General features: G+C 47.2%; 1 protein-coding gene across 6 annotated transcripts in view; it reads left to right on the forward strand.

The window, feature by feature from the left end:
• The window catches only part of GALNT11 (polypeptide N-acetylgalactosaminyltransferase 11), a 982,259-nt gene that overhangs the window by 854,131 nt on the left and 115,734 nt on the right, over positions 1–12,394 (forward strand). For all 6 annotated transcript variants that reach the window (XM_069647915.1, XM_069647913.1, XM_069647912.1 and 3 more), the window contains one exon: positions 6,504–6,641. In XM_069647915.1, the coding sequence (XP_069504016.1) occupies positions 6,504–6,641 (138 nt within the window). The remainder of the gene's footprint in view (positions 1–6,503; positions 6,642–12,394) is intronic.

Here is a 12,394-nt window from a genome sequence, read left to right on the forward strand (position 1 = left end):
CTTCCCTTAAACCTACGTTCTCGCCGATGGGTGCTGGGAACCTTATTTTTGGGGCAGAGCAGCCGTTTCCACCTCAGGGGGGGAGGTAAAAATCTGTTCCTCCCTTCTTATGACTGGCATGCTCGGATGCCGCTGCCTCATACCGCCTCGCTTCCACCTACTTCTGCTCCATTGGTCCATGTGGACCAGATTGGTGGTGGGCCTTCCTGGCAACCATCCTCATTGTTTTTGTGGGTGTATACCCCGTATGAGAGGCCTCTGCCTACCCCAGCGCCTAAACCTTCATCAGAGGATGTATTTTTCAGTGAACATTTCAGAGGCTCATGCACTCTGACTCTATGAAGAAGTATTTTAAGGGTCTTTTCAAGGAAATCTACCCTGAACCTCTGGCTCCGCCTTCCCTGGCGGCGGTTCCATCAGCTCCTGCTGTGGTACCACCTCTTCCTCTTGGTCGGCCTCCAGCTCTTCCTCCCCTAACCGCGCTGTCTCTCATAGAGAAGACACCGGTAGAACGGAATAGCACTTTAAAACCTGTGACGGCCCAGCCGTCTGCTCCCGATTCACTGGATGACCCGCAAGCAGATCAGGATAGCGATGAGCAGCCCCGCTCTTTCAGAGCATTCCATGACCGGGTCCTGGATATGATGGCCCTCCTCGACATTCCAGTACCTGAGGCCCCTGCTCCGCAGGAGGGGGTGCTTTTTCAGGAGCGTTCACCTTCTCACCACAAGAGCGCACCGGCCTGTTCCTCCAGTTTTGACTGAAGCCTGTAAGGTCTGGGATAAGCCCCACACCAAGCTGCATATCAATAAGAGAATTGACACCTGTTACAGGCTCCACACCTCTGAGGCGATAGCCTTGGCGTCTTGTCCGCTCCCTTCCTCGACGGTGGTAGCTGCAGCCACACTTCAATCCAAGCCGGCCTCTGCGATCTCAACGGCTGCGGCTCAGATTCTGTCCAAGGAAGACAGGATTCTGGACTCCTTGGGCAAGAAAGTCTTTGCCAACTCGGCACTTCAACTTTGCCAAGCAAATACCAAGCTCATCCTGGCTGCAGCTAATATGTAACTATGGAAGGAGTTGGCCTATTTCCAGGAGTGTATTCCTGCGGATAGGCTAGACGACTTCAAGGCCAGTTTGTCGGACGCCAGGGTGTTAGCACAAGATCTGCTGGAAGCTGCGGCACACCATGTAGATACCTCAGCTCGAGGCCTCATGGTGGGAATTTACACCGTCCGCCAGGCATGGCTCCATGCAACGAAGTTTTTCGAAGGAGGTGCAAGACAAAGTTCTGGTTCTTCCCTTTGATGGCAAGCAAGGAATTGTTTCATTCTTCTATGGATGAGGAACTTACAAAGTCCAAGGCGAGCACCCAAACTGCCAAATCTTTGTCGGTCCTGGCGAAGGTCCCAGCTAAGGCCCCTTATACACAAAGGTCAGGACCCAGTCTCCATCCTTCTCTGGCTTCAGGGGGTTTCAGGACCGCCAGGTACGCAGAACTGAACCTCAGGTTGGCAGCACCCATCGTTTTTTCTCTCGGCCATCAGCCTCCTCTCCAGGGGCAGGTAGTCTCCCTGTCCAAAAATCTGCAAAATGATATATATATATTTTTCAGTCGCACAAGACTCTGGTGAGAGGACAAATATCCTCTCATCTGGAGGCGTGGCAGACCATCACCGAAGACTGGTGGGTTTTGTCCATCGCTCGTGTGGACTTTCGCTTGCCCCTCCCCCCACTCCACCCTTCAACACTCCCTTCCAACAGACTGGAACACCCTCCCTCAGACCCGAGGTTCAGAAGCTTCTAGACCTCAGGGCGGTGGAACCTGTTCCCCTTCGGGAACAAGGGGAGGGCTTCTACGCTAGTCTGTTCACGGTGGCCAAAACCAACCAGGCTGGCCTGCGCACCATTCTCAACCTTTCCCAGTTCAACCTTTCTCTTCCACAAGAGAAATTCAAGATGATCACACCCCGCCAAATAAAGTCCTCTCTTCAGAAGGGCGACTGGCTCAGTGTAGTGGACCTTCAGGACGTGTATATGCACATCCTGATAGGGAGGCTGCATCACAAATATCTCCAGTTCTCCCTGGGAGAGGAGAATTTCCAGTTCCGTGTGCTCCCTTTTGGTCTCAGCTTGGTGCTGCGCGTCTTTATGAAGATGATGTCGGTCCTCGCAGCTTTCCTTCGGCTACAGGGTGTTCATGTATATCTGTATTTGGACGACTGGCTCCTACGCAACCCTTGTCCACTGGCTGCTTTGAGCAATCTCCAGTCTCTCCTCCAGCTCCTGTTCCAGCTTCGGCTGTCGGTGAACTGGCGGAAATGATGGTCTCCCAATATCTGATTTTCCTGGGTTTCTGTTGGAACACAATCGACTGCAGGGTGTATTTGACAGCGGACAGGATTGCGGATCTATTCACCACGTGTCAGCTCTTCATCCAGTCAGAGCAAATGACGGCTTGGTGGTTCCAGAGACTTCTGGGCCTCATGGCTTCGTGCGTACTTGCTCTTCCTCTTGCACGTCTCAAAATGAGGCGTACGCAACTGGTTCTTCAGAGTTCTTGGTGTCAGGCTTTGGATTCCAAGATCATCCCAGTTCCTTCCTGCATGATGGCAGACCTACTATGGTGGTCTTCGACAAGCAATCTTACAGTGGGGGCCTCCTTTCAGGAGCCCTACCCACAAGTGACGATTACCACAGACTCCTCCCTTCTGTGGTGGGGCGTGATGCTGGATCATCTCCAGGTTTTCAATCTATGGATGCTGGAGGTCAGGCACTTTCATATAAATTATTTGGAACTCCTGGCTGTTTTTCTGGCGGTGAAAGCTTTCCACGAACAGTGTGGTCCGCATCCGCACAGACAACTCCGTGTCAATGTTTTATATAAACAAGCAGGGTGGCACCAAATCACCACCTCTTGTGGACCTTGCCATTCAGATTTGGGAATGGGCCATCCAGCACGGCATTGGGCTACTGACGGTAAATATTCCGGGTCAATTGAAGGTGACTGAGGTCTCACTCAGCCGACAGACGGCGGCCAGCTATGAGTGGGAACTGGACAGGGAGGTTCTCTCCACCATCTTTTGACAGTGGGGCACTCCGGAAGTGGACCTTTTTGCGAGTTCTATGAACAGGAAATGTCCTCTTTATGCATCCAGGAACGGTCTCTGGACCTCCTCCCTAGGGGATGCTCTCGAAATTCCGTGGCACAACATGAAGGCCTATGCCTTCCCGCCTCTTCCTCGGTCACTTTGCAAGCTCAGGAATACATTGAATTGCACTCTCCTGTTCATAGCTCCTTGGTGGCCAGCCAGATTCTGGCTCTCAGAACTTCATCATCTGTCGATTTGTCCTCCGATCAGACTGCTGTTGATTCCCAACCTGCTTCACCAGTGCGATCAGCAGATGTGGCAGCCCTCCCCTCAATCATTCAGCTTGGCGCTCTGGTGCCTGAATTGAAAACCTTAGCGCGGTTTAACTTGTCGAAAGACAATATGCGCATTATCCAAGTGGCCAGGAAACCCTCTACAAGGTCTGAGTATAGGAGCAAGTGGCTCAGATTTTGCAACTGGTGTTTAGCTAAGCAGCTGGACCCCAGACATGCTACGATTGACACTGTCCTTGTGTTCATATCTCATCTGGCAGCTTCGGGCATTCATGTCTTGTCTTGTAGGACTTACTTGTCAGCTATTGCCACCTATCTGTCCACTGACCACTGTTCCTTTTCTTTGGCGAATCCAGTCATTTAAAGTACCTTTCATGGAAGGTCGCTTTTCTGATTGCAGTGACTTCGGCAAGGCGAGCAAGCGAACTTCAAGCTTTGTCTGTGGAACATCCGTTCATCACCTTTCATAAAGACAAGGTTGTGCTCCGCACTCATCCTTCTTTCCTTCCTAAAGTAGTGACTGATTTTCATTTGAATCAATCTATCTCATTACCTGTCTTTTTTCCGAACCCGGCTTCAGATGCCGAGTATTACACGATTTAGATGAACTCGGGGGCTCCTCTCAACTCTTTATTACGTTCGGAGACCCGAAAGGGAAACCTGCTTCAAAGGCTACTATCTGCCGATGGATTGCCTCCTGTATTTCAGAAGCGTATACCATTCAGGGCCTTCAACCTCCGAAGGGCATTCGCGCCCATCTTGTATGTGGCAAAGCGGCTGCTGTTGCCTTCCAAAAATATGTTCCCTGGGAAACCATTGCCAAGGCTTCCCCATCAGCCTTTCGTAAGCATTACTGCTTGGACCTGAGCTCCATGGCCAATGCTCAATTCGGCCAGGCTGTTCTTAAAACCTGTTTCAGTAAGGAGTTTCCATCCACCCGTATCACCTGTGAGTGCTTGGGAATCTCCCACACGTATGGAGGAAAGGGGACGGGACGTAGGAGTATAATAAAGTTACTCACTGTAGTGACTACCTTACTCCTAGTCCATTCTCCCCTTTCCTCCATATGCCCACCCGACATCCCCTCTAATAAGTATCCTCTATTATTGCTTAAATTGTCGCAGACTTGGCGATGGAAAAGGACTGAAGGGCGATGCACGGTGCAGAGCTCAGGAGGGCGGGTTTATGGCTGCGTGCAGTACCCTGCATAAGGAGAAAGAGAAGAAAGACAAACATTTTCATTTTTGATGCTTTTTAACAAAAGTGCTCCGGTCCCGTCCCGAAGGACAGAATGTTCCACAAGTATGCAGGAAAGGGGACCATGGACTAGGAGTAAGGTAGTCACTACGGTGAGTAGCTTTGTTAGTCTTATGCAACCACCTAAAGTCAGCAGCCCACTTCTCCACTGAAGCCACGGCCTGGATACAATCCTTCTTGGATAACCAAACTACAAGGGTCTGCTCACCTACTGCATCAGCTGAGCCTACACCCATTACCTGTGGAGTACCACAGGGGTCGTGTGTCTCTCCTACTATGTACAATATTTTCACCAAGCCTCTTTTTGATGACCTCGACAACCTGGGTGTCACTTACACTAATTATGCAGATGACACCCAGATTCTCATCCCCATTACCGGTGACCATGATACTAACTCAACCTTGCTTAACAAAATCTACCTTATCGTCCAAGCATGGATGGACACTCATGGCCTCTGTCTTAATGATGATAAGACAGAGCTCCTTCTCATTGGTTCTACCATTAGACTAAATAAATTAAGCAACCAATTTAACTCATTCAACATTGATGGAAATATCACTAAAGTATCCAAAGAGGTAAAAACCTTGGGGTTCTTTCTAGACTCAACCCTAAACTTGAAAAGACAAGTCAGTGCCACAGCCTCTGCCACTGTTTACACTTGTAAGCTAATCAATGCGTGCAAACCATTCCCCTCGACATGAAGCTGAACTACCCGGGCCAGAGCTTTAATTTTGTCTAAAATTGACTACTGTAACACCCTATATCCAGGGGCGAGTAAACAGAACATCAACAAACTGCAAATCCTGCAAAATAATGCACTAAGAACTGCATTAAACATTCCTAGAACGCAACACATCTCTGATATCAGACTCAGTATTAAATGGCTATCAGTCATGGACAGAATTAATTTCAAATCCTTAACTCTTACCAATAAATGCCTTAACAGCTCAGCTCCTAAATACTTAGCAGATAAATTCTCTAAAAAGACTTCAGAACATCCTACCAGAACCATACACTCACACTGCCTAAGGGTTCCTAGATATAATCTCAAGAAAGCAGGGAGTAATAGCTTTCCTGTCATGGCAGGCAATTTGTGGAACTCTATTCCTGTAGCCTTAAGATCAGAACCATCATTCCACAGCTTTAGATCAAAAAACAAAACGTAGCTCCTCTCTCTTGATCGCTAAGCTGTTTCAAACACCCGCAATGTAATCTTGGAAATATTGAGTGTTGTTATGTAAATTATTTATTGTATCTGTATCAATCTGTTCCTGATTTATATGTAATCATGCAAAATGTGCCCAGGCACCTCTGGTATTTTGTAAATATTGAGTACCGCAATGTAAATTATCTTTTTTTTATGTATCAATATTACCTATGTCTTGATTTATATGCAACCATGCAAAAATCGCCCAGATACCTCCAGGTTAGGCGCGCTATATAAATAAACAGTGCCTGTTACTCAGTAATGAAATCAAGGGCGACAGGTCTTTGACTTCACATTGTTAGCCACTGGAAGATATGTGGCACGCTTTCCGCTTACTGCTTAACAGCACTTCTGAATGCACTTCACGAATGTGCGCGCGCGCGAAGGCACGCATGCTCTGGTTTTATGGTTTGTGGGTAAGGTGGGAGTGGTAAGGGTGCCTTTGATAGTAAATCCACAATGTTAAATATAGCAAACCTGAAAATAAAGAAATCAGTACAATTAGGGGTTGAACAATGAGGAGTGCAGCTAACGACACAGTCCAACAGTTGAAAATGCTGTCATAGAGATGGCCCTTAATCCATACTAAGTTGGTTTGTCGAACAGCGTAACAGCACTTCTGAATGCACTTTCTTCTTTGTCCATGTTATCAGGTATGGATTTACAATGAAGACCATGAGTTGATACTAAGCAATCTTCTGTGCTTGGATATGTCTGAAACTCGCTCCTCTGACCCACCTCGTCTCATGAAGTGCCATGGCTCTGGAGGGTCCCAGCAGTGGATGTTTGGGGTGAGTGTGCCAACTAATAAAACAATGGAATCAATTTTACTGCTCCAACATTGGTGTAGAAGAAACATGTTGTGTAAGTTGATTGGCAAGGGCTCTTAAATACAGATGATCATTAAGGAACTAAATAATGCCTATAGGGTGTTATTGGAAGGGGAGAAGTCTGGTGTTGGCCATGCTCCCAAACATATGTATGGTCTGACTGATGCGCATTGCACAAGGTAAATGCATGTTATTGGAGTCTCACTGTCACTGCATATCCGCCTCCCAAGACCCGTAACATTCAGGCACGGACTGACCTATAGGGCAACAGGGCAATACCCAAAGGGCCAGCCCAACATTCCAGTGTGCACCAGTTTCTTTGGTCACAGACTACCAGTTGTTTGGCCACAGTAGGCCACTTTGGGTTGCAGTACTTGTTTTATCCAATATTACTAAACCCATATGCTTGACAATACACTTTTTGTAATACAATTTACTGATACCTTCAGTAGTACTCACTCTGTCCCAAAAGTAACAAATTGCAATTTGCAATTGATGCACACTTTTTCATAGGTACTAGGAGGGATTTCATGTGCAGGTCTGACCCTAGGAATATGTTCTTTCTGTAGCATGACGCAAAAAACAGACACTACCAATCTGTACTTGTTCTATCTAGTCCTCGTTTTGTTTTAATGTCTATCTCCATATTCATTATATTGAACGTGTCCTTAATTAGACTTGTCCACATAGCCTGTTCCAATGTTTAATTTTACCCACACGTAATTTTATTATTTACTTTATTTTAAAAAATGTATACATTGCTGGTTTCTACTAGCCAGAGGGTCTTGGAGTGCCTTGCAAAGTTCAAAAGGGAGTAGATGAAAAAGAAGTTGGAAAGATTTTAGGGTAGGCAAAGGATAGCAGGAGAGGTGGTCTGCCCAGTTAGGTGTAAACAAATGGGTATGTTTTGCGGTTTTTGCAGATGGTGATGATGGAAGGTGTGCCATGGATCCGGAGGGTAGGTGTTTGTTCCAGTGCTCGTTGGTTGAAGGCTTGTTTTTATGTGCAGTGTTAGCTTACAAAGTGGAATGTGTAGAAGATTTGGTTGGCTTGTCAGTGGGGTTTGTGTGCCTTATGGCGTTCAGTTTGTTGTGGAGGTATGGGATTATGAGTTGGATGACCTTGTATGTGATAAGTTCTTTAACACTGATTTGCTAGTGTATTCAGGTCAGTGGAGCTGTGGGAGAGCTGTGGTGATGTAGGAGTGTTTGGGTAGGTGCACAATGAGTCGTCCTGCTGCATTTGTTATGGCTTGCATGGGGGCTTGTAGAGGACTGGTGCCCGGACTGCTGTATCAAAGTCATCAGAGAGATTTGTGTGCCTGATCTTGCTTAAGGGGTGTTGATTGCATGTTTTGGTGATGGCAGCTATGAAGTGTGGGTGAACGATAGCTGGAATCAATGGTGAAGCTTAGGGACATGACTGGTGCAGTGAGTAATGTGTGGGTTGGAGTGGTGAGTTCTTTGTTTCAGGGTGTGAAGTCAGAGGCTGAGGTATTCCATTTTGGATGGGTTGAGTTTGAGGAACTGGTTGTCTATCCAGGTGATGATGGAGAGATGGGATCTTAGGGTGTGATGTTATTAAGGGGAGGAGATTTGGAAGTATACTTGGGTGTCTTTTGCCTATTGGTCAAAGTAGAGGTTGTGGTTGCTAAGAGTCTGTCTGAGGGATTCAACATATATGTTGAAGAGGAAGGAAGATGGGGTAGATCCTTATGGTACCCCATATTTGACTTTGGAGGGGTTTGATCAATAGGGGAGTATGGAGAAAGGGTTTTCTGTCAGTGAGGAAGGTGGTAAACAGTGGAGAACGGTGCCTGAGAGTGTCCTCCTGTGGGATAGAATGTTTTGGCGGATGGGCTGATTAACAATGGCAAAAACCGCAGGGGATAAGAAGGACTTGAAGTCATGTGTGTCCTTTTGTCAGTGATGTTGTGTAGTCAAAAGAGGACGAGAGCTGAAAAGTAAGACCCATGAGGATTACCTGAGAGCAAAGCCAAGAAACCACTGTGGCCCACAGCCCATTTGGAAAGTGCAAGGTAAGGTAACAGGCATGTTGAGGACATGGGGACAGCAGCTGACGGGTACCAGTCAGTAATTACTAGGAAGGTTGCCGACACAAGTCAAGGGCTTAATATTCCATTTTGGTTGCCGTTATCAGCTATACCAGAAAGTCAATTTGGGGCAGACTAGCATATGCCACAATGGCAAGACCCTAGAGTTGGTATCCAGATGGGAGAGGGGAGAATCCAAACCAGACCAACTCAGCTGGGGTGCGGAATGCCTACCCAATCTTTCTCAGGCAGCGACATCAAAGCCAGGGGGATGCCTAAAGTGGGAGGGAGAGCTGGGCACCTGTTTATTACAGACCCCTGAGAAAACAAGACTTCAAAGAAAGTAAACAAGACCGAAGGCCATCTACCATCCCAAGGCGAATAAGAGACAGACAAGGAGCTACAACTAGGTTCTCGGAGGACCAGATCCCAGCAATACGAAAGAAGTGCCCTGTGAGACTTTTATTTTCCTGAGACTGTCTGTGACTTAGTTTGACGGTATCCTGAAGGGAATCCTCTGGAATCCTGGTTTTTAGGACACCGCCTGGACTTTTTTTGGATCTGGGCACAATGGTCCTTGTAACAGGAAATACTGTCTTGTTTTGCTGCACCTGACACTGTTGATTATCTTATACTGCCCTTATTTTTTGTTGTAACCGCCCTGCTAGGCATTCCTCTCCGTCCCATAATATTCATAAAACCATTAACCTTTTTTTCCAGATCTGTGTGTTATTTGGGCTTCGTGACACCCCTTCATTCATCGCCCATTGCATCCCCCCACTCTTTTTTCTCCTTTTCCCCTGAGATAACCATCAATAACACCTCCCATCGAAGGCCCATCGCGTGTAATTTTACTTCTATACATGGACATTCTTAAACTAACATTGACACTTACATTTTACATCAGTTTTACTGTTAAATGCTCTTGTTTGATAAAAACTGCAAAATCTGAAGGAAAAATGAATGCTCAGCATGGCTTTCTGTAATCTCTTGTTATCTTGCATAGGCTTAGTTCGTGGTCTTAGTCTTCACTCCTTGGATGGGTTCTTTTCCCCTCCAACACCACCTTCTTGTCCGTGCAGTACTCCAATTTTTGGTTTGTATCAAAATTCAGGCACAAAACATGGCCAGGCCTTTAAACTCTTCCAAGAACGGCAACAAGTAGTACTTCAAGTTCACTTGGTGCTTGTTGAAGCAGGCATAGGCTTTTTGATGCATTGTTAAACTTTATTAAGCCATGTCGGATTGCATTATGCCACGGTACAAACTGAGGGCCTGCAGTTTGTGGCCAATTGGCCAGGGTCTCCCTTATGTCTGCCCATTGACATCACATGCAGAGATTTAGCCAACTAAACGCATTTATTTCCACCCCAAAATTACCATATTAGCAGGCACTGGGGAAGGGGTAGTTTGCTAGGTTAGGATTATTTGTTATGCTATTTTGTTTGCAGTGTTATGTTAATGGCAATTTTCAAAGTATAAATGTCTCAAATGTTTTCTCTTCTGCAGTTGCTTTGTTCAAAGCCTTTTGTGAGGGTGTAGAAGGGGACTGACAAGGAGGGGTCATCTTGTAGGCTACAAACATTTATTAAATCAATAAAGCAACCGATCTCTCCCTAATTCTAAAGGGTTTGCTGTGCCACATCCTAGGAAAACTTTGGTGAGTTGTCAGAATGTCCTTCAAAATTAAATGTTCTCTGTCCTCCGTCAGAAACCAATTATTCGAATGGATTGGGCCTCATTACAAGGTTGGCGATCCGGTAATAAAGATACTGGTAAGGGAATACCTGCATCGATTACCAGACCAGTGTATTACGACCCGCGATGGCGGTGCTACCAGCATCTCCAGGGACCCGTTATGAGTGGGTAGCACCAACCCTGAATGGGCGCAGGCACGCGGTAGCCGAGCCAGTAACAACGGCATGCACATTACGAGGTTCACGGACATGCACTTACCGGCCTCCAGATGCTCGTATGAACGGGTACCATGATGCCGTCAACACCGGCATCGCAGGGCAGCCGTTAATAGCAATCTGCTGTGTCCAGACCTGCCACAGGTGCACACAATCAGCACAGGTCGAGGCAATGGAGTCGGGCCCAGCACAAAAGGAGTACACCACATCCCTTCCACGTCCAAAATTGATACCACTACCAGTTGCTAAACAGGAGCTGGAGGACATGCCTGCACCGCTACTCCTAGAGCAGGCATTAAACCAGGGAATGCAGAGGAGGCGCAGGAGGAGAAGGAGGGTGAGACCGGGCCAGCACATACCTCCAGTGCAGGCAGTGGTACCACGCAGGCAGCCACCAATCCCTCACATAAGGGCCAGTCCATTTGACTTAACCCCTGCACCCATCCACACCATGTACCGCCTGGACAGGGACACAATCACCACCATAGTGGACCTCATTCATGATGACCTGGTCAGCCTGATCAAAATCCGCACTGCCATCCCCCCGCCGCTGAAGATAGTGTCTGTGCTCCACTTCCTGGCCACAGGCACCTACCAGCACGCAGTGGGGCAGCTGCATGGCATCTCACAGCCATATTTTTCCTGTGTGCTGAACCAGGTGCTGGATGCACTTCTGAAGCACGCAAAGGCCCACATATCCCTACCACGGACTGCGGAGGAGGTGAATGCCACCAAAATTGCAGCGGTCCTCCAATTACAACCAAGGTGGGCAGAGTTTGTCCTGGGGTTCTTCACAAAGGCAGTCCTCCCAACAAGGCTTTCAAAGGGGCTAAAGTAGGTCCAGAAGTAGGTGCAGATCCTCCTCCTCAAGAGGGGGCTCAACCCCTCCTAAGCAATGACCACCCTCTACAGGTTCTCTCCCATGAATCTCCAGTAGGAGGTCGTATTTCTCACTTTACCCACGCATGGTAGGGGGTCACGTCGGACAAGTGGGAGCTTTCCACTGTGGCGGGGGGCTATTTCATTCAGCTAATACAAATACCAGCCAACCACCCTCCAAGACAAAGATAATCTACACAGGAAAAACAACGCATCCTGTTAGAAGAAGTCAAAGCACTGCTACTAAAGGAAGCCATAAAAATCATCCCGGTGAAACAAGTAAACAATTTATTTAATGTACTTCCTTGTGCCAAAAAAAATCCTAACAATGCGCCCTGTACTAGACCTGCGCCCTGCAAACACCTATGTCAAGCCACAAAATGTCTGCATGACAACGCTACAGGAAGTAATCCCACTGCTAAAGCAGGGGGACTACATGGCAACCTTGCATATGAAAGATGTATACTTTCATATTTCAATGTTCCCAGCGCACAGAAGATTCTTGCTCTTCAAAATAGCAAACCAACACTACCAATTCTCCGTTCCAAGGCTATTCACCAAGGTACTATCGGTAGTGGCAGCGCACCTACGCAGAGAAATCAATCCCAGTGTACCCTTATCTGGATGACTAGCTGATAAAAGGGGAGTCCCCCAAATTTGCAAGCAAAATACCCAAAGAACAATCAATCTTCAGTTCCAATTAGGATTCTCAATCAACGAGAAAAAAATTAGTTCTTGTTCCAAGCAAAACAGTTCTTAGGAGCTGTCATAAAGACAGAAGAGGGTCTAGTCTTTCTGTCAAACGAAAGAGTGCAAAACATACTGCTGCAAATACCTCAGTATCCAGCCGGTCGCCAAATAACCGTACG

The sequence above is a fragment of the Ambystoma mexicanum genome, chromosome 2q (assembly GCF_040938575.1).
Source record: "Ambystoma mexicanum isolate Mex_15411 chromosome 2q, UKY_AmexF1_1, whole genome shotgun sequence".
Classification (NCBI taxonomy): domain Eukaryota; kingdom Metazoa; phylum Chordata; class Amphibia; order Caudata; family Ambystomatidae; genus Ambystoma; species Ambystoma mexicanum.